Source organism: Aethalodelphis obliquidens, unplaced genomic scaffold (assembly GCF_003676395.1).
Source record: "Aethalodelphis obliquidens isolate GAN/ISIS:26980383/991018 unplaced genomic scaffold, ASM367639v1 scaffold72, whole genome shotgun sequence".
Taxonomy (NCBI): Eukaryota; Metazoa; Chordata; class Mammalia; order Artiodactyla; family Delphinidae; genus Aethalodelphis; species Aethalodelphis obliquidens.
The window spans coordinates 9806570-9832996 of record NW_020838016.1 but is presented as its reverse complement, the minus strand read 5'-3'; the positions used below and the strand labels follow the sequence as shown (position 1 = coordinate 9832996).

Here is a 26427-nt window from a genome sequence, read left to right as displayed (position 1 = left end):
CTAGAGACTGACACACTTTTAAAACAAAATATAATTTGTAAAAAATTTATTATCAACAATAAATCATTTAAAAATTAATATATTTCACATTGTATGTTTCTTCTGTGTTTGCTATTCTTCAAAAATAGCTAAAGTTTTAGTTCAGTGACTTGTTGAAGGAGACTGACAGTGATGTCACAAACAAACCAGCCTTTACCTTCTCATCAGCTGCCACACCAATGCCAGAGTAAGTGTGGAATTCCCTTCATTTAAGTCCTGCCCAGCAATGCCAACCAAGGAGAATTTGGCCTTATTCTTCCCAAGTTCCACTGCATAGTTACAGTTTTCGATCTGTAAATAATAGTAAAAGTTTTGGTATAAAACAGATTTTTTAATATATTTCTTAAATATGCCAGCCTAGTTCAGTCATCTGAAAAATAATTATGATGACACTGAAAATTTGTATGACAGAATTTCATCTCTTAATAACCAGTGAAATTAAGGAAATAACTATTCCCATTTTATAGTTGAACATATCAAAGCACTGAGGGGTTAAGCTAGATAGAGAAACAACTGGCTGAAAAGTTTAAAGATCCTCTCTTACTCTAAAAAGTCTTGACTGTCCAAGATTACACAGCTGATTAGTGGCAAATCTGAAAAACCCAGTTTTCTGCATTCCATCAATAGAGGTAATCAATGTTGTTTTGTCTACATTTAAAATTAAGGAATAGAGAAATTGTTTCATTAAGAATCTAACTTCATCTCCAATATTCTAGATCTCACTCATCCTTTAAAATTAAGCTTTTAGCCAATTTTCTTCATCAAAGGATTAAGCTTAACTGTATCATCTGCAGCCCTTGATGAACTGCCAATCATGGTTATTTTATAATGCTTATGTACCATCTTATATTTAGCATTTTATGAACTTTCTTTTGCCAACCATACATAAGCTCCTTTTAAAGGGCAAAAACTATAAAGTGTACAAATCTGTATCATACTCTCCCCACCCCTAGCCCAGGACTCAGCACGGTGCCCTGTCTACAGTAAGAATCTGATGAATGAACACGAAGTAAATTATCTACCTAACTACTTCTTTCCAGTGGTATAAGTACAATTAAAAATTTTTTGTCTATCCTGGGCTCTACAGAAATTTATCATGCCCAGTCATCTAGTACTATACTTCTTACCTCAGAACATATATATATAAATGTGTGTATGTACATATATATACACACATACATATATATATTTACCTTTCCCCCAGTGAAATTGTAAGATCTCATAATATCACCAGTAATAAAAGGTGATTAAATATTTTTTTAGAATAAACATTTAGTTAAGAAAAACAGTATAACTGGTTTCTCCTGATTTTCTTTCCCAAGTTAGTTAAGGCCTCATTAAAAAACAAGTAAACCTGAGATACAAAGATACACTTCTTTCTAAGAAGAAAATATTTCCAGGAAAGGTGAGAAAAGGACCCCACAATAACAGAATTTGTACAAATTAATGGATACTGTACTTGCAAAAAGAGAATCCAAATTCCCAGAGGTCAGCCTGTTACAAATAAAAATGCAAGAAGATACTCTGAACCTGCTGTAATATCTGCCTGGTTCCCTTAATAAGTTAAATCAAATCTTTGATATGTATTCATTTTTTTTACATGCATGGGGATAATATTCTAAAATTCTCTTTCCTACTAGTCATTTAATATTATAGATTTAGTCTTCCAAATAGAAATATGCACATAATTTAAAAAATGAATTCCTAATTTATGGAAAATAGCAGAGCCCTGATTATGTAATAGTGTGAACAGGAGAGATAAAAACCAGCATATTGTCCACTGCCACTCATTTTAACAGGACAATTTTCTAGCAAATTGTAATAACCACTCATGTAAAGTGTGTTTCAATGAAGGGCCATCTGTTTTATGGTTAGTGTGACCAAAGTTCCTGAGGGGAATGACGGTGAGAAAGGAGCTCAGGGTTAATAGTCTAGAGGGCTGAGATGATGTGACCAGCAATGAAAGAGAAACTGGAAATGGATGCTAGTGTTAAGGGAAAAGATATGTTCTACTTTTCGGCAACATTTGATTTCAAGTTTGGCAAAATACTTCTAAGATCTGGAGAGGTACCAAACTAGAGAAAGAGTAAGAAATTAGGTTCCTAGAGGTAACCATATTTATGGTAGTACTTAACACTCTAACAAGGGATCTGCTCCCTGAGGATGTAAATACAGAAAGTTAAGAGCATTAGGCCAAGAACCGAGCCTTGGAAATTCCTAGAGTTGTCGGGCTAAAAGTTTAAGACCCTGTGAAAGGTAAGAATGAATACAAAGCACGAAAAAATTGCAGAATATAGTCTCATAGAATTAATGGAAGAAATGATTACCAAGCACTTCAAAAGTGAGGCTTACATCATTTGGAAAATGAGAAAAATTACATAATGGGATACAGAGTTCCAAGAGAAAAGAAATGCTGAAGACATAATGAAGAAAAACTATTCACGTGGTGCAGCTTTGTGAACTTTACAAATGAAGCAAGTGACATCCGCTGATGAATGCCCGAAGTCCATAAAATAATTGCCTGGATACCATTTCATGAAAGTACTGCTGCTTTAATTTTAAAACATCTTGAACTTATTTCAGGCCTTGTGTTTCATTCTATAAATAGCTAGTATTTGCTGAAAGGAAGCATTCTACATATGATTGAGACATCTTATAATTAACGGAAAATTCCAGATATAATGAATGAGTGGTTCAGTTTTGTTTTCCTGTTACATGTAAATTGATACAGCCACTATGGAGAACAGTATGGAGGTTCCTTAAAAAACTAAAAATAGGGGCTTCCCTGGTGACGCAGTGGTTGAGAATCTGCCTGCTAATGCAGGGAACACAAGTTCGAGCCCTGGTCTGGGAGGATCCCACATGCCGCGGAGCAACTAGGCCCGTGAGCCACAACTACTGAGCCTGCGCGTCTGGAGCCTGTGCTCCGCAACAGGAGAGGCCGCGATAGTGAGAGGTCCGCACACTGCGATGAAGAGTGGCCCCTGCTTGCCGCAACTAGAGAAAGCCCTCTTACAGAAACGAAGACCCAACACAGCCCTAAATTAATTAATTAATTAATTAATTTAAAAAAAAACCTAAAAAATAGAAATACCATACGATCCAGCAATCCCACCACTGGGTATATACCCTGAGAAAACCATAATTCAAAAAGAGCCATACAGGGCTTCCCTGGTGGCGCAGAGGTTGAGAGTCCACCTGCCGATGCAGGGGACACGGGTTCGTGCCCCGGTCCGGGAAGATCCCACATGCCGCGGAGCGGCTTGGCCCATGAGCCATGGCCGCTGAGCCTGCGCGTCCGGAGCCTGTGCTCCGCAATAGGAGAGGCCAGAACAGTGAGAGGCCCGCATAACGCAAAAAAAAAAAAAAAGAGTCATACACAGGGAGATCAGCTCAGTGCTTTGTGACCACCTAGAGGGGTGGGATAGGGAGGGTGGGAGGGAGACGCAAGAGGGAGGAGATATGGGGATACAGGTATATGTATAGCTGATTAGCTTTGTTATAGAGCAGAAACTAACACACCACCGTAAAGCAATTATACTCCAATAAAGACGTTAAAAAAAAAACCTATGTGAAATTAGCTAACGAAACTTCCTGAATTCTACTCCCCTGAGAATTATGGGCATATCAAATAAAATATAAAACGTAGACAGTCCAACCACTAGAAATACTGAAAAATATGAATATATATATAAATCTCTTGTAATAATACTAGCCACTTAATTACTTTTAATATTATGATGCCTTTCTTTTCTGTCATTCTTTCAAGAAAACAGGGCTTTTTAAAAAATCTCGAAGCCTATAAATACATACATATTCTAGGGATCTGGAGGATCCCTAGATCCCTTTGTATGAAGTCCTTTTGGAATGCGTGTGTATGCGCATGCGTGTGTGCATGTGTGTGCATGTGTGTTTTAAACAAATTAGATTCATATGTATATATACAATTTTGTATCCTCATTTCCATGTCACTATTACTAAAACACTAAAAACGCTATTTTTTAATTTATACATTTTACTTCATTTTATGGGTGTATCCCAATTTATTACCCCTTTGTTGAACAACTAAGTTGTTTTTTTTTGTTCTATAAACATTGCTATGGTGAGCATTTTGGCACACAACTTCTTGTCTGACTTTCTGATAGATAATAAGTGAAATTATTAAGTCAGGACTTTTTGAAGATTATTGATATGTATTACTAAACTGTTCTAGAAAGGTTACACGAATGAACACTCCCTCTAACACTGAATGCAGTGCAATCCAATTGTTTCTTATTTTAAATTGCATTTCTTTATTGTGGGTGAAAAGTTTTTCATGTGTATATTATCCATCATTATTTCTTTTTCTGTGATTTTTTCACTCATATTGTTCACTCTCCCATTTTGCTATTACAATTTTAGTAATAGTAATCTAGCTTTAGTAATTGACTCATATGAACTATTTATACGTTAAGGATATTAACCATTTGTCATTTTGTTGCAAATGTTTCCAAGTTTGTTTTTATTTGCTTTTTAATTTTGTTTATGGTGTTTATTTTTGCATACAGAAGTTTTAAATTTATATGTATCTACTGTATCAATTTTTTCCTTTGTAATTTATCACTCTAAGAGTAGATTATCACTCACTTCTATTTTCTTAAAGTTTTATTAAACATTTACCCCTTTACTTTCATTCCATTGGAATTTATTTTGGTGGATGACACATGGTGAAAATTACTTTTTTCCCTAACAAAATAGTTAACCAGTTGTTCTGATATCATGTTTTGGACGATCCTTTCTTTTCCTACTGAATTTAGTAAGCACCTTGTCATATATTAAGTTCTTATATTCTAGGATAGGTTTCTAGGCTACTCTATTTCATTCTATTCTTATATACCTATTAAACTATTTCAATTACTTCAGCTTTATAAGTTTTTTATATTTTCTCACAGCTCCTCCCTCAATATTCTTGGAAAATGTTCTTGATGATTTAGGCCTATTTCTTCTTCCAATGGAACTTTAGAATCACTTTATAAATCCCATCCCTCAACACACACAAACATACATACACACACACACACACACACACACACACACACACACGCCCACATATACATAAGAGGAGACTTCTTCTAATTCTAACTGGAATTATTTTCCATCTGTAAGTTGATTTGCAAGAATTTTATGATATTTAGTCTTTCTATCCGGGAATATGGTTATATTTCCATTTATTCCACTAGAGACAGTTATTAAGTCATATGACTGCAGGTTGATTTCATAGTAGCCATATTGATAAGTTATAACAATTTGAGCCCATTAATTTGTATTTTATATTTAAATTATACACATCATTTATTTTATTTTATTTTATTATTTTTTTGGCTGTGCTACACGGCTTACAGGATCTCAGTACCCCAACCAGGGACTGAATCCAGGCCACGGCAGTGAAAACCCAGAATCCTAACCACTGTGCCACCAGGGAACTCCCATATACACATCATTTTAAATGAAAGGATAAAGTTAAATGAAAGATTCCATATATGTGCATTAGCATACAGTATTTGTTTTCCTCCTTCTGACTTACTTCACTCTGTATGACAGACTCTAGGTCCATCCACCTAATTACAAATAACTCAATTTTGTTCCTTTTTATGGCTGAGTAATATTCCATTGTATATATGTACCACATCTTCTTTATCCATTCATCTATCGATGGACACTTAGGTTGCTTCCATGTCCTGGCTATTATAAATAGAGCTGCAATGAACACTGTGGTACATGTGTCTTTTTGAATTATGGTTTTCTCAGGGTATATGCCCAGTAGTGGGATTGCTGGGTCATATGGTAGTTCTATTTTTAGTTTTATAAGGAACCTCCATACTGTTCTCCATAGTGGCTGTATCAATTTACACTCCCACCAACAGTGCAGAAGGGTTCCCTTTTCTCCATATCCTCTCCAGTTAGTACTGATGAACCTAGTGGCAGGGCAGGAATAAAGACACAGACGGAGAGAAAGGACTCGAGGACACAGTGGGGGAAGGGTAAGCTGCGATGAAGTGAGAGAGTGGCATGGACATATATACACTCCCAAATGTAAAATAGATAGCTGGTGGGAAGCAGCCGCATAGCACAGGGAGATCAGCTCAGTGCTTTGTGATGACCTAGAGGGGTGGGATAGAGAGAGTGGGAGAGAGGCTCAAGCAGGAGGGGATATGGGGATATATGTATACATATAGCTGATTCACTTTGTTGTACAGCAGAAACTAACACAACATTGTAAATCAATTATACTCCAATAAAGATATTTTAAAATAAATAATCTACTTCTTAAAAAAAAGTTAAATGAAAGTATAACAATTTTAAAGTCCTACATACTTTTACTTTATAAAGCAAATGAACCTGATATAGAAGGTAGAAAGGAAAAGTTGACTATTAAACCGGCAATTCAACAGAACAAGCAGGTACACCAAGGACACCACAGATCCCTTATGTGAGGAAGGAGAATATTGGAGACAAGCACTTCCTTTACCATTCATCTGCCAGCTATTCTCCCACCAACTGTAATCAAGTCACTCTCCTGCTCAAAAACGTTTCACGGCTTCCCAGTGCTTGCAGTTTAAAACCCAAACTCTTTAATCTGACATTCAAGACTCTCAACATCTGGCTTCAATTCAAATTTTTGGCATTCACACTCACTTCTTACCTATCAGAAACCTCTGCTATAGCCAAACTATTCTTCTTAATCGTCAGCCCCCTCTCCAGTCTCCTTCTGCCAAAATTCTATCCATTTCTCAGAGTATAACTCGAAACTACCTCCTGCATGAAGCCTCTGATAAGTGCAGCCTGTGGCTTTTTCTTTCTTAAAACTGATAATATTCACTTTTGCATACACTGTGCTGTAATGTAGTTATTTGCACACATATCTAATTTCTTTAGGGTTTCCTAAGGACCAACTCCATGCCTTTTACTATCTTATATCCTGGCATTGCACTGTACAGGTCATAGTTAATCGATAAATATTTGTTGAAAAATATTAACAAATAACCAGTAGAGATCGTCAAGTTCTGGTGATTATAAAATAGGAATTCATTTATGATACATCTCCAAGAACATTAAGTATTACAACTTGCTAAAGATAAAAACAGTTATATTAAGTATCTGACTGGGGGGGACTGCCTTCATCTTTCCAAACATTAAAGCTCACTTGTAAAAAGTCTATTAAGCTTAACACATTTTGGGTTGAATCTGTGGGGACAGACCACACTTTACTAAGCTTTATAAAACTCTAAATCCTCTGTTTTCTATCTGAACAATAAGAAAATATCCATGGTCATTATTTCATTCACCTTCTTCATGTTCCCTCCAAGAGCAGGATACGGAGGTTTGTTGACATGGCTCCAATCGACTGGCACGCGGATCATTTCGTAGAGCTGAAAGATGACTAAAGCATCTGCGAGGTCACTAAGACAGGAGGAAAAGAAAATGAAGGAGAAGGAAATGTTGGTACTACCTGATTCTATTAAGCGCACTGGAGATGGGCTTATATCTATAAAAATACAACAGGGTCATTTAATGCTCAGAGAATGGCAGGCAGAACAGATCATTTGACCCAAAAATTCTAATCTAGGAATCTGTCCAAATTTTTTTTCATAAATGTTTACAAAGATATATGTACAAGGATATTCACTCCCAGAGTATTTATTAATTTGCAAACAATCTAAAGGCCTGGCAGTAGGGGCTGTTGAATAAATTATCCATACCATAGACTCCTGGGTCACCATAAGACACAATAAGGTAGATCTCTAGGTACTAACATGAAAAGCTTTAAACAACATATTACGTTTAAAAAAGAGGCAGAACACTGCGTACAGTTTATTATCTATTAAAAATATTTTCAAAATTAGTAGTATTTAAATACCTCTGTGTGATATGGACTGTTAATAGCAATTACCTCTGGTCAGGAGAAAAAGGAATATGGGAGGAGTAAAAAGGGATTATCATATTTTATTTTGTTCTACTTAACGTACATACTTCCTGAAACTTGTGCAGTGAGAATGAGTTCATCTATTACTTATGTAGTACGGTTTTTAAAACTTTAAAAAAATAATTATATAAAAATTACAATAGCTACTCAGTAGGAAGCTGTTCATGTTAAATAGCGAGCATTAAGAGGAAGGAATTTATGAGCAAGTAGGCGTTATTGAAGTAAAAATACTACTACTCTGTATTCAGAAAAACACATTCTTCCAAGGTGCACAGAGTATGTCTATTGAGTCTGTTTTCAATTCTGTATGCTAAGGACATAATGCAACAGTGATTGATTTTTTTTAATTGCTAGCTCTGTGATTAATTACCTGACTTTTCTCCCTCAACAACTTGTTCATTGAGTTATGTTTTGCTAAGGTTCATATTAAAGTTGCTTTGCATCTCTGAGCACACACCATATGGCCGTGAAGGGGGCTGGGCCCTGTGCTGAGTGAAGGAGGGAGAAAGTCCTCCTTTGATGAAGGTAATCAAGAGCTAAGTTATCTATCAGCACATGGAGAACTTTGTATGAAAAATAAATCACTGAAGTAGTTGTATAGGTTCTGAAATCTCACCTATTTCATGATTTTTTTCTTTTTTACTCTAAAGGAATTCATTCTTATTTCTATGTAGTATGGTTTATTACTCATGCCTTGCAAATAGGGAAGCTGATGCCCAGAGAGTTAAAATGATTTCCAGAGAATTTAAGATGTGTTCCAGAACCAACTTGTCATAGAAAAATTCTAGGACTAGTAGTTCTTAAAATATATTTAATAACCTGTTGAGAGGAGAGAATTTTCAGTTAAAATCAATATAAATTTTTATTTTGCTTTGGTCTGGGTTTGGTGTAAGTAGGTGGGGAGCTAAAATCACTTAGAGGTGGGTTTAGAAATATGAGCCAGACACAAATTCATGGACACACAGCTCTGGTGCCAACTAGACCTCTGGTTATTGTTTTTCTATATCCCGACGGTTCTTTTTAAGGTTATGTTATTTTTGAGAATTTTCTGAATTCCCTTTCCACCTCCAAAAATTACATACACCCAGAAGCCCTGTGCTAAGCAGTTCAGGATCTAAATAACTAAAAATAATCTTTAGCTAAAAAAATTTGGTCAATTCCTCTCCACTGTCAACCACAGAGAACTCTAGTGTTCCTGACATTTATGAAGTTACCATGAAGTTTCAACAAAGCTTAATGCCCTAGTTTTAAATTTATTTCTTAATTTAAAAAGAAAATACATGCTCATTGTAAAAAAAAAACCAAAAAACCCATATTTAAGTTACTAAGTTTGAAAATAAAAGTGTCGTTACTACCCTACCCTCCTCTCTAGGTTGCATACAGTTTGGTATTCATCCCTCCAGATTTTTTTAAAATTCATATACACATATGTATATACTCAATTTTTAAATAATAATATCACAGTAGTCCTATTATTAGTTTCTCTCAATTATATATTATAGACATTCTTTCAAATGAGTCCATAAAGATCTAACCCCCTTTTACCTTCAGCATTTGAGTCCTTTACTGCCCTGCTACTATAACAGCAGTTTCAGTCTAAATATGTATATCTCGTCATCTAGCTAGGATTTACACACTCCTATTAAAGACTTTATTCAATTAAGTCTGTCACATCAACGCTAGTTACCAGAATCAGGCAATACCGGTTTTAAAGACTATTTTGAATATACACCAAGAAATAACTGCACCATAAATCTCAGTTACCCAGTGAACGTGGTCTTTTGTGGCATTAATCTTCAGTTCATATTTTAAATAATAATGAGTTTCCTTGGTGTGTAAATTATTAATAGGTTTAGTTAATTAGACCTTTTTCCTAAAAAATATACAATTAGCTGAAGTTGAGTTCTTTTGCATTTTTAAGGCATGCTGGTAGATCTTATTATAAAGAGAGAAGGAAGGTTTCCTCTCATCTACACCTAGAAAGACACCTTGTTAGCACTACCAGAGAGCACAGGAAATGATTCAATAAAAATATTTTCTTAGTCCAACCAATGTTAATAACGTGTCGTCATTTTTAAACAAGAAAGAACAAAATAAACAAGTACTCAGGGAAACCAAGTTATTTCTACAAATTAGAAAAAATATACTGAACAAATTACGGGACCGTTGAAGTTTTGGGCAAAAATAAATAGAAAGAATGTGAATTATAATGAAAAATACTGATAAAATGGTAAGAGCAATTTATAAAATATTACTGTTCTTCTAATCTGTTAAAGTTGAAATAATTTATTATTTCCTTGATTAGTAATTATTGAAAAGCAAGATGAACTGATTATCTTTACTAAATTGGTTATTTATATCATCACAAATTATAACTAATATTATCATAATCTTATCTTTTCAAATAATACTTTTCTTTTAAAATGTAGTGTATTGCCAATCCCCAGCATTCTGAAACTCTAAATGTTGGCTAAAATTCTTGAGATTTTTAGAAAATGTTCTCATGTAAACATACCTACAATTTGAAACTAGAAAAGTTGGACCCTGGCCATAAAGCTGCATCTCATAAAATATTTACCTGTACAAATGATTAATGTATGGGTTGACTCCCAAGGAATTCATCCAGTTCCGAAATGTCCTCTCTTCCTTGCTTTCTCCTAGAGTAGACACAAGTTCACACTGATGATTCAGGACAAAAGAAATAAAGAACTATATTTTAAACCATTCTGGCAGGTACAAACTGGCCATACATACTTTGCCATGGTTCCTACGATACTACAATCTTTTTAGGGAGAAAAAATCTCTTACTGCCAAAGTCCTTGTTTTCCCTGTCTAGAAAGCCTCCATTTGCTTTCTAAATGTCTCCATCTAGAATCCCTTACTCGATGTCTGTGAATTACTGAGCCATGGGTTTCTCTGTTCAGAAAAGTAACAGATAAACTTATGTGGTCCTATCTGTAGTTAATGATTACATGCAAAAGGGATTGGCTAAAAATTAATAAAGCAGCCTTTCAGGGTAGCATTAGCACATTAAACAAAAATAGAAAAGCTGTACCTTCCCCAACGCAGTATCTCTAAATTTGTACAGATTATGGTTTTACCCAGGAAAAGTGTCTGAGCACACAAACCTGCATTTTAATCAAACAGCAATGAAGGGGAGAGGTAATATAAAAACAAGCAACGAGGGGCTATAACTATTTTACAGGCTTCCTGAGTTACTTTAGATTGTCCCTACTGAAAATACATAAGGGACACAGCCCCCATTCAGAGTGCGAAGACAAAGACACATTTCATCATGGTAAGTCACTAGACCTCAAAGATCACCTCAAGAACAAACTCCTGCAGGCACTATTATTGAACCTGTGATTACCTACGCTCCCTGAGCAGTCCCTTCACAGCAGTGCTTACCCCATCCATAAGGGAAATGTGGACTCTGGTGTGCCACAAAGTGGGCAGAGAGAGATGGGGGCTCTTTTTGCCACGTCTGCTTTCTGGTCATCCCCTGGATTGCAGATTGTCCTAAGTGACCATCTATAAATATTACTGTTTGTTTTTCAGCCAAGTTAGGAGACAATGGAATGGCCTTGCCTACACCTCATCACCAGACTCTTGAAAATTTGAAACATTTACACTTCTCACCCCTTCTAAGCCATGGGCAAGTCCAGATCACCATCTGGACTTTGGCTCACGTGGGCTCCCCAGGACAATTTGGCACATTTAACCACCTGAGCTCCAGGGGCCCAGTCCCTATGCAGTCATCCCTGCAGTCATCTTCAGACTGAGTGCCACACACAGTGTATACCTGCACACCCAGAACAGAAATCCAAACCTTGTAAAATCTAAAAGATTCTGTTTTTTTGTGCCGACTGGTCAGGAAATAATCTGCCCCCTGTATTTTCATGTGGTTTTCAATACCATTACCTAAAGGCTTTCCCGGAATCTGCTTTAATTCTTGCTCTATTCAATTACATAGCCATATAATTTCTGGCTTAAATTTTGTTCCCGCTGGGCTGTAAAAGGTAACTGATAAGTCTGTTGTATCTGCCACTGCCATTTTATAATATATAACTGATATGAGAACCTTTTTAAAAAGAACCAAGTTAAACTAAATACTCCTAGAACCCACGCTTGCCTTGTTTTAGGAGTTATTAAACAGGTTTCAAATTAACTATCTGAACTTTCCTGGAAGTGACATAAATATAACCATACTATGATCAACAGCTTGATGCATGTGACTTGGGTTCACCTTTTAGGTGTTTCTCTATTACATTCTATTATTTTGCTATGTATATAAATTTTTTTCTGGTAATTAGAGAATTTTTACATTATTTCCATCTAGGAAAATCCAAATTATGTTTTAAGATTACAAACATCGATAGTGTATAACAACCATTTAATTTTTACTTAAAGTAATATGCAATTTCTGCTGAACCTGATGATAAAAGACATTAAAGTTGTATTTTGACTGAGTTCTGAAACTATTACAAACTTCAGTGTTTCCTGTTTCTTCCTATTGTTCTAAACTAATTATATCATTATTTTAATTTTTGATACCTGGAAAGTAAAACAGATTTTACAAGTGAGCATTTGTTTATCTAATACCATTTCAAATTGTCTTGGTAAATAAATGCTAAAAGCCAGAAGCACTATGCATTTGCGCAAGAGCCATGGTAAAGCATTACAAAAACATATGTATTCCGGACTGGAAATGTTGTCTGGATTTCAGACAACTGAAGCCATCTTAGAAGTAAAATCTTAATTGCTGACATAAAAGAGAGAAAGAACTATAAAACATTCTTTTCACGTTCAGGGCCAAACTGACACTGCAATTGATAAAAGTTTCAGAGAAAATAACAAATATATTAAAAGTAGGCTACTAAGAGGAAAGAAAAGGAACATATACTGAACACTCACTACATGTGCTAAGTGATGTATTAAGTGTTTTCCTCTTCCTGACCTGAACATTATTGAGCACATACTGTATGCTAAACTCATTCATTCATGAAAGGTCATTTTAACTTGCTCTGAAATTCTTCAAAATAAGTATTATTAGTCCTGTTTTATATATGAGAAAACCAAGGCTCACAAAGATCACTCAGTTATTAAATGGTGGTGCCGTGATTTGGACAAAGTCTACTTCCATGGTCTCTGTATTTTCTATCACCACAAATGAATTCTGAGATTGTCTCTCTATATGTAGCCCACATATTTGGCTCAATTTAATATAAAGATTTAATATTTAACTGGGCTTTTAATTTTCTTTAATTCCATACAGATAAAATTCTTTGCCAATGAGGACATACTAATATATGAATATGGGATGTGATACGGTCAAGCTTCAAATTTCATAAGGCTCTACAAAAACAAATGTACAGAGGAAAAAATTCCAATGACAGTCAAAGTCAAATTCATTTTTGGCAGATGTATCAGGACATACATATGTTCTAAATAAAGATGACTGATAAATATTTCCCAAAGTATCTTTTTACATAAATAAAGTAAATACTAATGGAAATATTTAGCAATCCTATTCACACTGAAAAATTCCAAAAGCATGCTGAACACTAGCAAAAGAATTCAAACGTGACAAATAGGAGAGCGAGCAAGTTGGAAAAGGTATCTAGCAAAAGTTCAGTGACTATAAAAAGCAGATCATTTTTAATATGCCACTCTAAACAATGCCTTCTACTGTAAGACACAGAGGAATTTTGAAATTTCCCAGACCGAAAAAAACACAGCAGTCTCCCTTTTTAATTTTTTAAAAGTTCTAATCCCTCACCCTAAATTTCTCTGCTGAAAAATCAACATTTTTTAACCTATCTTACCTCTCAGTTACATATCTATGTAGAGAACACAATCTTTATTTTAGTGAACTTCTGAAAGAGTGAATTAATCATATTCCTCAAAGAACATATTTGTTAAATCTGAAACTTCTTTCATTAATCAAAAAGCTGTAATCATAAAGTGACCAGGACCTTGGAACTCTGGTTGTGGCAGTCAAAGAGAAAAAGATGATGAAGCTGATTTCTCACTCTGTCTTACTGGAGAAGAAGGGAAGAAGGTGGGTGATGTGGGAGAATGAACATTGCAGTATCAAGTTCTCCCCACCAGGAAGAATCCCCACCTGAGGACCAGCTTCTCCAAACCAGGGCGACCATGAAGACTATTTTAGGAGTGGCCCTAACCTCTGACAACTGCCACCATTGCTGCCACTGTTTTTACTCTTAGTTCTGGTACTAATGTGGTTTTAGTATGCATGTGAGTGAGTGTGAGGTTGGCAGAAGAAAAGGAGAGAGGCTGAAACAGATAAGGAGAAAGAACTAGACACCGAGAATGTTTTTGTCATTATGATGATTCATATATTGTAAGCTTCAATGACATTTAGTAAATGTAATGTAGCTAAGTAATACAAAATGATCTATGTTATAGAATCTAAACAGATCCTGCCAAAGATTACTTGAGATAAAAACCCGCATAGCACAGGGAGATCAGCTCGGTGCTTTGTGACCACCTAGAGGGGTGGGGTGGGATAGGGAGGGTGGGAGAGAGGGAGACGCAAGAGGGAAGAGATATGGGAACATATGTGTATGTATAACTGATTCACTTTGTTATACAGCAGAAACTAACACACCATTGTAAAGCAATTATACTCCAATAAAGATGTTAAAAAAAAAAGAATAAACTTTTAACTTAAAAAAAAAGATAAGTTTGTTTATTCACAGCAGAGGGATAAAGGCTTTACATCAAATCATGAAATCAGTTGTCAAAATTGATTTCTAATGTGTTAACAACTACACTATTCCATCATTATAGAAGGCAAATTAGGTGGAGAGTTTACATAATCAAGTCTTGCTCTGCTATCCTAATCAGGTTTCATTTGTGTTTCTTGCTTGTCATCATTCATTCTTTAGGCATATTAAGACAGAAAAAAAAACACAACATGAACAATGCAAAAAATAAATATCAACCCAGACAGAAAGAATAAATGGTACTAATAAAAAGAACATTCAGAATGAATATATTTATAGAGTAGAGAAAAGTACTAAATACAGTACCTACATTAGGAGGGGTCAAATCTGCATTTCATGAAGCAAAACAGGAAAGTATTATAAATTATGAGACAGATAACAATAGCCCACACACAAGACAAGTAATGAATATTGTAAATTTTTTCATGTACACTAAACACATTAAAAAGAGAACAATACTGGAGTCAAACTGTAGCTTTCAAAGGAGAAAAAAGCTACAAATAATTATTTTTTCCAATAGCTATAATTCATTGTCCATATTGGTGGTGTAATTATGTTATGTGGTCATTTAAGAGAACGTTTTAAATGTATGATGGTTTTCACTAAACTCTTATGGAGAAATGACAGACACGTAAAATCTACCTCAGCATTCTCTTTTAACCAAAATGAAAAACGACTTTAAGTTGAACTTGTTAATGAATGCACATGCCTACACACAGTAAACTTCATCTCCCACCACAATCCCCTACCTCTGACAGTGAAGTAGGACAATACCACAAAAAGATACACACAGTGAATCAATTAAAGACAGAGAGAGCATACCTTCCAATAAATTCATATCGATGTCATTATTATCAGGCTTGTGTAGGCTTGGGTATGTGTTAAACAGATTAGCTACAAAAGCTAAATTAAGTTTAGGATTGCCTGAAACCACATCTGCAGGAGTAACAAACTGTCTGCAGCCCAGTTTATCTGCTTCCTGAAGCATGAATTCAGCACGCTTCAAGTCATTTTCCTCCTAAACAATGAAATAAAACAATGAAATGAAATAAAAATGTTCAAGATTAAACTTTTTACTGGCATAATTTTTAATTCATATACATATTTATAAGCAACTACTTTTCTGGAAATATATCAAATAATGGCTCAAAATAGGGTCAGAATGTGCAGGAATTCCAAATTAACTTCCCCATTTCTTTTAAATCGGTAAGAACAAGTCTCTGAGTTTTCTTGCTGGGATCAGTGGAATATTTCACCCTCATTGCTGAAGTACTCAACAAAACTCTCAAACATTGTATCAGTAAGCTTCTACTGGCTGAATTATAGGTAACTTGCTCAAGGCCATATACTAGAATGCTTTCTGGCTAAGAGGCTTAGCTATCTCACCCTTTCTACTCTGGTATTTCCAGTAGAAATACTTTTCTCAATGAAATTGAGAAATTCATTTTCTCAATGAAATTCTTTCCTCAATGAAAAACAAGCTGGGATACATATAAAAATATTAAAGTCAGTAGGAACAGCACTTTTCACAATTGCAAAACCCTGGAAACAAACCAAATGCTTACCAACAGGAGAGCAGATGAAAACTGTGAAACTGTGTTATATTCACACAATGACATATAACAATATGAGTGACTCATTAATATGTTCAAAATAAGTATAGAAATTTAAGTATATGATAAATTTTATATGAAGTTAAAAAGTAAAATAAATTTTGTAGAAAACAAACTTATGGTTACCAGGGGATAAATAGGGGAGGGATAAATTGGGAGATTGGGATTGACATATACACACTACTATATATAAAATAGATAAGTAATAAGGACCTACTGTGTAGCACAGGGAACTCTACTCAATACTCTCTAATGGCCTATATGGTAAAAGAATCTTAAAAAAGAGTGGCTATATGTATAACTGATTCACTTTGTGGTACACCTGAAACTAACACAACATTGTAAATCAACTATACTCCAATAAAAAATTTTTTTTAAAGTAAAATTAATTTTTTAAGAAATACATTTGGTTGAAAGAAAACTATAGCAAAAGAAAGGCAAAAAACGATGAACATAAGATTCAAGATGGTGATTATCACATTAAGGGGACGCAGAGAGATGGCATAGGGAAGAACTACACAGCTAAATGTAAACTGATGTCAAAGTCTTAGCTTTCTTGTTGGATTGAGGGTTTGTATGAGCTTGTTACAATTTCAATACAAACAAACAACTACCAGACAAAAATAAATAAAAAGAGGGACATGCCTGGACCCACGATGAGAGTATATCATGACCAAGGATTATGACTTATCTAATTCTGTGCACCAGAGTTGTAAATAAAATGTAATTGAAATCAGAGAAAGCAATAGGTTCAATGCTATTAAACAGCAATAAAAAGCTCCTCAGGTAGACGTGAACAGATCACAATATGTGGACCTTACTTAGATCTTAATTCAGATAAATTATAAAAAGAAAACCTGACATTTATGAGGCAACAGGAAAGTCAACACTGACTAGTTATTTTGATATTACAGATTATTGTTAATTTTTTAGTTATGTACGGTATTATGGTTATATTTTTAAAGGGTCTTTATCTTTTAGAAGTACATATTGATGAAATGATACCATGTCTAGGATTTGCTTCAAAATAATATGGAAGAGGAAGCAAATAGGTAGGTGATAAATGAAGAAACAAGACTGACCATGAGTTGATAGTTGTTGAACTTGGGGGAGGAACACATGGTAGTTCAGTATATTAAGTTTGCCCACTTTTGAATAGGTTTGAAACTTTCTGTAAGTTTTTTTAACTTCCTAATTTTTGTACTCAAGCTAATTTGTAAATTTTGCAATACTGATTTTTAGATTTTATAATAATGTAAAATATAATTAATTAGTGATGACTCAAGTTGCCTTTAAAACTAAATATTCTGGATATTACACTTTAAGTACTTAATAGATTTTCATACAAACTATAATCTGACCATACTTTAAGGTTTCGATAGAACCACCCCTGGTACTTAGAACTTATGCTAAAAGAATGGGCTTCCTATAAAATGTGTTAGATGGGTCAGGATTTGTATCAGTTCTTCCTACACTATAAATACTAGGAATTGCCATTTTTTATTTTGTGTATTGTCAAATATAAGTTGGAAGAACTTATAATCAATTGCTTAGAAATCTAATAACAGCTTGTTGCTCCCTTTCCTTGTGCACAGCAGCAAAAGCACCCTGGTGTGTTCCAGTGATGTTGCACCAGGGAAATGTGAGTGTAGGGTTGATTCCACACATACTCAAGGTCAGAATTCTGCAATTCCCCTTCCTCACTCATGACAGCCAGATGGCTTAGCATGGAAATTTAGAGCCTAGGGCATGAAAAATAACTTCTGAAAAGCAAAGAGCCAAGGTTTAATGAAGGGCTGAGGACGCCACCAGGGAATGCTGCCTGAAGCGAACTGTACTTTAAATATGACTGTACTCGCTAGTCAAATTCATAGAGACGCAAAGTAGCATAGTGGTTACCAGGAGCTTGGGAGAGAGGGGAACGGGGAGTTATTGTTTAATGGATACAGACTTCACTATGTGATGAGGAAAAATTTTTGGAGAGGGATACTGGTGATGGTTGCATGTACTGCAAATGTAACGCCACTGAGCTGTACACGTAAAATTGTCATTTTTATGCTATGCATATTTTATCAAAATTTTTAAAAATTTTAATTAAAAACTTACTCACATTAAATCCTGAAAGGTCAATGGCAATGGCAGGTCCATCATCCCGGTCACCTTTAGGTGCAATCTGATTAAGCAGATGAAAATAGGCTCTTGAATCCTTTAAGGAAGGAAACAAAACAGAATTTTTCAAATGAATAAAATCATCATTGGATTTACGGGGAAAAGTACTCAAATTGAAGCAATTGTCCTCATCTCAAAGAATGGAATAATAACTTAGTAACCTTTACTTATTGCTTACAGGATCCTGAATGCACTATGCTGTTTCACCCTTGAGAGCTTCTAGCAACACTGTTTCCTAAACCTGGAAGGCCCTTCCTCACCTCTTTCATCTGTTTACACTCCTAAGGATCAGCATCAGTTAAGATTAGGGCCAAGTTTCCTTGACAAGTCTCTTCCAGTGGGGAGGGAAGTGTTTCAAGCTACTTTGGTTCAGAGACACACCTGAAGACCCCCTTTTGTCTACTGATTCCCTATGCCCTCTGATACTTTGGTTTCCTCTTAGCTGGTTATTGAGAAAGTGGAAGTAAGTATTAAACTGGACAAGCCCACAAGGGCCTCTAGTCTAGCAACAGATGTAATTCTCAGTCCAAATTAACAGACTGACATTCTCATTATAATCTAATCTATCCGTGGCATACAAAAAGGGAAACGATACTTTAATCTGCTAATGCTAGCATCTCTTTCCTCTCACAACCAGTTGTATTTCTTTTTAAAAGCCAATAAACCAGTTTTTTTGTTTTTTTTTAGTAAAAGATTTTGTGATTATAAGTGGGGGATCCACCTCACACAGAGAAATGCAAAAATTTCATTTTCTACACTGTGTGCTTGTGAATTAAACTTCAATTCAAATTTAAGTCTGTGTTTGAAGTTCTTTTTTGTCTTTGTTTAAAAAATCACAGCCATAACACACACACACATACAAATTAAGTCTGAACTCCTTTTGTTCCTGACATGCATCTACATCCTTTTTGTATGTCGCAAACTTGAACATTAAAATATGAACCTTAATGTCCTGGCTGAAGTTGCTGATGGTACGCCATCCTGCATTGGTCAGATGGTAGTTCACCCAACGCAGCAGTAATTCCTCTGGAGAAAGCTTCATCAACTCTTCTAGATCCTCACCTTCATTTAGCAATGCAATCAGGGCTGAGAGGAAAACAATGAAATATAAATTTTTCCCACAGTAAGTATATATCAATGAAAAGTAAATATTTTTGATGACCTTACCTTCATTTCTGGAAATCTCAATATCAGCAAAAAGACCAACTTTGATGATCTGCCAGAGAAGTCCCAAGACCAAGTGAGGTTTTCCTTCTTTGAGATCCTGTGCACCAATGTTGACCACTGTACAACCAATGGCTGAGGCAGAATTCAGGGCTAGGTTTAAATTTTCCTGAATCGCCACAAAGAAAAATACACGTGAGAAAGTACTTTCTAAACTCTTATCAACAAGTTGTGAAGGTAAATAAGACACAATGGATGGTGAAACTTCCCATTTTTTTTAACATAAGTAGTACTTATATCACCTCTATATGCCAATGACTTTCAAAGCCATATCTCCAGGCCACACTTCCTCCCAGCACCCACTCTAAGCTCTACACCTGTATACATATTTGGTTATGTCTACCTGGATGTTTCACAAGTATCTCAAACTCAACATGTCCATAATTGAAGCAATTTTCTGGCCATGCTTCCCTAGTCTTCCTCTAATCCTCTGCCAAAACTGGCTTTTCCTTTATTTCCTGTCTTGGTTGACAGGACCAACCTTCATTCTTGCTTCTTTCTTCCTTAAGTCAGAAACCTGAGCAGAATCCTTGTTCTTCTTGCCTCTAACATCCTGTGACCAATTTCTGTCAATTCCACCTTCTAAATACCTCTGGAAACTGTCAGTACCTTTCTTCAAGTTTCTTAATTCCTTCCTAACACCCATGCTCAGACTTACTCTCTAAAACCCACCTTCCATAGTACCCTGCTGTTGGTAACCTTATTAAAATATGGACCCGATGGCATTCCCTAGCTTTAAAACCCTACAAATGTTCCCCCTCATTCCCACTATCTCCTCTCACTCACTCTGTTCCAGCTCTATAGGGCCTTTGAACTTGCTATTCCCTCTGCCTGGAACACACTTTCCTCAAATATCCACAATTCCTTTACACTGCTCAAATGCACCTAATGGCTTTCTCCAATTGTCCTACACAAAACAGCAAGCATCACCACAGCCTTTGCTCGCACTCATTATTCTCTATTTTACTCTGTATCATTCTCCGACATGTTATATAGTTATATATTTATTTTTATATCACCCCCAATTAGAGTATGAGCTCTAATTATGATGAGAGAAAGAACTCCTACAACTCAACAACAATAAAACAACCTGATTAAAATATGGGCAGACGACATGAACAGACATTTCTCCAAAGAAGATATCAGATGAACAGTAAGCAAGTGAAAAGCAGATCAACATGACTAATCATCAGGGAAACGTCAACCAAACCACAATGAGGTACCACTTCACACCCATCAGGATGTCTATGATTAAAAAAAAAAAACAAAATAAAATAACAAGTGTTGGAGAGGATGTAGATAAATTGGAACCCTGTGCATTGCTAGTGGGAACGTAAAATGGTGCAGTTTCTGTGGAAAACAGTATGGCTATTCTTCAAAAAATTAAACACAGAAGTACCATATAGTTTAGCAAATCCACTTCTGAATATTTACTCAAAAAAAAAAGCAAGCTAGGACTCAAAGAGATATTTGTATTCCCATGTGTGTAGCAGCATTATTCACAAAAGCCAAAAGGTGGAAACAACCCAAGTGTCCAGCCACAGATAAACAGATAAGTAAAATACAGTATAGGCATACAATAGAATATTATTCAGCTTTAGAAAGGAAGGGAATTCTGCACAGGCTGCAACATGGATGAATCCTGAAGACATTATGCTAAGTGAAATAAGCTGGCCATAAAAAAGAACTCTTGTATGATTCCATTTATATGAGGTACCCAGAGTAGCCAAATTCATAGAGACAGAAACTGGAATGGTGATAGCCAGGGGATGGGGGAGTGGACAATGGGGAGCTTTTTTAAAAAATAATTCATTCATTCATTCATTCATTTATTTTTGGCTGCATTGGGTATTCGTTACTGCACGTCGGATTTCTTTAGCTGAGGTGAGCGGGGGCTACTCTTCTTTGCGGTGCATGGGCTTCTCATTGCGGTGGCCTCTCTTGTTGCGGAGCACGGACTCTAGGCGCACGGGCTTCAGTATTTGTGGCACATGGGCTCAGTAGTTGTGGCTCGCAGGCTTCAGTAGTTGTGGCTCACAGGCTCCAGAGCGCAGGCTCAGTAGTTGTGGCACACGGGCTTAGTTGCTTCGCAGCATGTGGGATCTTCCCAGACCAGGGCTTGAACCCGTGTCCCCTGCGTTGGCAGGAGGATTCTTAACCATTGCGCCACCAGGGAAGTCCCAGGGAGCTATTATTTAATGGGTATAGAGTTTCAGTTTGGGAGGATGAGAAGAGTTTTGGAGAAGAATGGTATTGATGAATCCACAGCAATGTGAATGTATTTAATGCCACAGAACTGTACACTTAAATTGGTTAAAGTGGTCAATTTTATGTTATGTGTATTTTACAACAATGGAAAAAAAAGGAAAAATGGCCCAGAGCCATCTTGAAGGTGCTCTCTATGGCCAAATCTGGGACAAGTTAAACACCAAAATAATCAAGCACAGTAATGAATTAAGCCACTGGAAAAAGTAGGAATTCCTGAGTCCCATCAATGACAGAGAGAGAGAAGAGAGGTCTCTGGGTTACAGAAGAATGCCAAATAATAAAAGACTAGGGCTTCCCTGTTGGCGCAGTGGTTGGGAGTCCGCCTGCCGATGCAGGGGACACGGCTTCGTGTCCCGGTCCGGGAAGATCCCACATGCCGCGGAGCGGCTGGGCCCGTGAGCCATGGCTGCTGAGCCTGTGCGTTTGGAGCCTGTGCTCCGCAACGGGAGAGGCCACAACAGTGAGAGGCCCGCGTACCGCAAAACAAAAATAAAAAAATAAAAGACTAGTAAATGTGGAGGAAGTGCTGGAGTTGAAAAAAACCCATAATTTTGCAACCATCATGGTAAAGACCCTGTTAGGAAAGAATCATCAATCTAGGGAATCTAAAATCTAGGGGAAAATTCTGGTATGGAGCAGGATATCTGCATGGCCTTCAAGTGTTTCCTCATGGACTGCTTATTAGTTGCAAGGGAGAAAAAGAAAAGGAAACAGTAATTATACAGTGGAGAAACTGGGTAACATCTTAACCTGATGATAAAAACTAACATCAACTATAAGAGACATACAGATATCTTGTGCCTCTCAATATACAATTTTATCAACTTGATAACTATACTGTGGTAATATAAGAGAAAATCCTTGTTCTGAGTAAATATATGCTAAGGAATTCACTGGTAAGGAGTGATAAGGTCTGTAACTTATCCTCAAGTGGTCCAGGAAAAAAGGTTGTGTACACACGCACACATGAGGGAGAGAGCACAAATATTAAAGGGCAATAAACCACTAACAACAGGTGAACCCAGGTAAAGGATGTATGAGTGTTTTTGTATAGTTTTTAGTTTTGCAACTTTCTCTACGTTTGAAATTATTTTCAAATAAACCTAAAAAAGGGTAACTCAAAGTTTTTTTATCCAAACATGCCATTAATTTTAATCTAAAAGCTTACTTGAGGGCAATATTTATTTAATAATATTAATTGATTTTTGCTTTAGCTGTCATCTATCAATGCTATACCAGTGATCAGAAACACAAATGTACAAAAAAAGAGCCACCAAACAACAAAAAAACAGTTTGGGACAACACAAGGCAGCAAATTGGAAAAGACACTGAATTAGAAAAATTTAGAGTTACCTTGGCTTTTAACTTTTTTTTTTCATTCCCTCCTCCTCAAATTTCTTCCCTAAATAACAAATGCATACTATGTACCGATGACATTTTTCCGATCAACTTTTCACCTTTTGGAAAGGCACGGTGGCCTGTTTGCTATTGGCCTACTTTTTTTGGCCATTTAATGGTGATAAATAATCAATACAGTCAGACTTTTAAGTTACCAAAGATAAGAGGAGGTAACTTTAAGAGCTAGGGGATTTGTTGTTAATTGTGTTTGATTTGCTTTGGGGAAAAGGTAGAGATTGTCTTTTCCTCTTTTATTTCTACAGTCCACGTTTGGGTGGGGCCCCTGCTCCCACAGTTTGTTTAAATTTTTATGTTTACTAGCCAGAAGTTACACAAAGGTTTACAAAGCAGAGTGATTATTTCAATGGCTTCCTCTTACAGTATGCTGAAGCAATTTATCTTGCTGGGCTCCAAGTAAGTGGCTGTATCTCTTGGGGTTTAGTCAAGGGTAACTGAAGTAAGCATTTGGAATTAAATTATTTTTGTAGTGGTATTAAGCAATATTCATTTAAATGCAGTTCTCCCAAAAGAAGGCAGAACCAGAGAATCCTTCAATATATTTACAACCTAAATAAACATGATAATTGTGAAAATATTTTCAGTAAATTTCAAGTATTTTCTAGATATTCAGAAGATTTTTCCTACCTTCAGATATGTTTAATTACCTTAAATCAAATCAATATAACTTTCAAGAGACAGCCTCTGTCAATTTACGCTAGACCAGTAATATGTTTCTCTCTTCATTTCCAAGAGCATAAAGAATGTTTGCTCCGGTTGTGATTCCCCAGAATGCATTAGCTGGGGAAAGAACTGGACTGAAAATTTTTCCAGTAATAGTGTTAATCTTGCAATGACCCATTACATTGACAGCATGGTACTGTGGCCAGAAGAAATATGTAATTTCACCAAATTGACTGTAATAACTAGTGAGAACCAAAACCTTCCACTGCTTTTCTCAGCCTGGACAGTGACAAGGAAACCACACCTTAATGTGACTTTGCACTTATTCCTCTGTCTTCACTGGCATGACTTTATTCTTCCAGGAGAAGAAGGCAAAATATTTGATTGTTCATTGCAGCCACTACTTGCAAGACCTATCAACTCCTCAGTGGAAAGTATCAATGGACAGTTAATACTCTAAAAGATTCTTTGACACCCTCACCTTGAAATCCTCCCCTTGCAATTTCCTCCAGTTCTGACTGTTGCATCAGTTGCATCATCATCCTTACCCAGTCATTAGTCTCCTCTCTTCCCCTCTCCCACAGTGAAAGACCCACCTTAAACCACAATTCCAAATCATCAGTTCTAACCTCAGCTTGAAGACACTGCCACAGATTTGCAGGTGGTGTTTTCTCCTACTGCTGTAAGCAGTAAAACTCAGCTTTGTCTTAACAGGTTATGTTGGTGATATATGGAGAACCAGCTTTCGATGTTAATTTTATTCAAAAATGTTGGCTTTACAAGTATAGTAAATGACTTCTGAGTAATTGGCTAAAAATGGATTGAAAATAAGGAGCTAAAATGTGCTTCCTCAAATAAATATTGGTTAAATACATTATTGCCCTACTGGAAATGAGGGAATGGGATGACCACTATTGTCTAGAGCCAATTCTAAAGAACAAGAAGTAACAGGAGAACCCCATACAGAGGTTGCTCTCCAAGTCCTAACATGGACAACTGCCCTGAGTGCTCAACCTTCCTTCCTGAAGACCTGTTTTGGGGGGGATAGGCGAGAACAATGGGGAACCTTCAACAACGGAGACATAAGAGAGGTTGTTCCTCCTTGTGTTTCAGTGTCCTAATCTGTAAAATAGGATATCTTACCTTACAGAGATACTAACAAAACAATCAAGCAAACATGGCAGTTTATCTTGGAAAGCCATCCATTCTCTCCCATCTTTTTTGTGCATCAGTGAATCGTCTGTGTCTAAGATAGAGCCCACTTTACCAGGCAGAAAAATTTACACTGCTGTGTTAGATGGTTTCTCACGTCCCTTCTATTTTGATTAACTATCCAACTCTTTACTAACAGTCTCAAATAGGGATTGCAAGTTTTCTTTCTTTTAATTCATACCACTTTGCAAATTTTCGCTTCCAATAAAGCTTCAATTCCAGATGAGTCCATTTTGTTAATGATTTTTTTTAGAGGGCTGTGCTAAACACTTATCGGGTAAGGACAAAGGCATTCTTTGTTATTCAGATTTCATCCTTATTTTACATACCATCACTTTCACTGCATTTGTAATGTCCAAATGAGCTTTATGTTTTCCCTACTTAACGTGTAATTGAAATTAAGGTCATATATGTGTGTGTACATTTGTAAACATATGTAAGTGTAAAGTATATACATACACACCTTGTATATATGTGAGTATATCAATTGCAATGGATTTTTTACATTTATAAGGAACAGATTCAATCTTCTATACCTACTCTTGTGTTATTTCCTGACTTTTAGGTCCCTAAATCATTGCCATCTGTTTGACTCTTACTCATATAATTATTTTTCTTTCAATAATGACAAACAATCAAAAGAATGCAGCTCAGCAACACATTGGGTAGAAAGAGAGATGACCAAGTATCCAAGATCATAAATGAGTCCTGCTCTTAGCTACCTGATCTCGTTCCCTTGCTTTCATAGTTATTATGTGTCATTTTCATCCTTTTATATTTCTCTTCTTTCATACATCATGATACTTTACCAACCTATCATCATGAGGCGAAAAACTATATTATCACAATCTTTTACAAATGAATTAGGCTTCTTCGAGATAAAGTTTCATGGGAAACGGGTAGCTGTCTAGCAGATCTATTCCCAGAGCTCTAAAATTACTGAATAAACAAAACAGATTTAATAACCACAGTAACACTTTGCCCCTTCCCAGAGGGCTATCTTTTCTCATTCTACATTAGTACACTTTTTCAAGCATCTTAGAGACCTCGACTATTATCCCTACTCATATTGGAAGAATGCTATCTCTAAAAACAGAAGTATAAAAAACTT

At 36.0% G+C, this 26427-nt stretch overlaps 1 protein-coding gene across 1 annotated transcript in view; it reads right to left on the bottom strand.

Moving 5' to 3' along the window:
* The window catches only part of PLS1 (plastin 1), a 105082-nt gene that overhangs the window by 8659 nt on the left and 69996 nt on the right, over nucleotides 1-26427 (bottom strand). Inside the window, exons 7-13 of the mRNA XM_027091613.1 lie at nucleotides 19701-19866; nucleotides 19477-19619; nucleotides 18475-18570; nucleotides 15574-15769; nucleotides 10581-10659; nucleotides 7365-7479; nucleotides 197-330 (exon numbers count right to left, since the gene is read on the bottom strand). Of these exons, the coding sequence (XP_026947414.1) occupies nucleotides 197-330; nucleotides 7365-7479; nucleotides 10581-10659; nucleotides 15574-15769; nucleotides 18475-18570; nucleotides 19477-19619; nucleotides 19701-19866 (929 nt within the window). The remainder of the gene's footprint in view (nucleotides 1-196; nucleotides 331-7364; nucleotides 7480-10580; nucleotides 10660-15573; nucleotides 15770-18474; nucleotides 18571-19476; nucleotides 19620-19700; nucleotides 19867-26427) is intronic.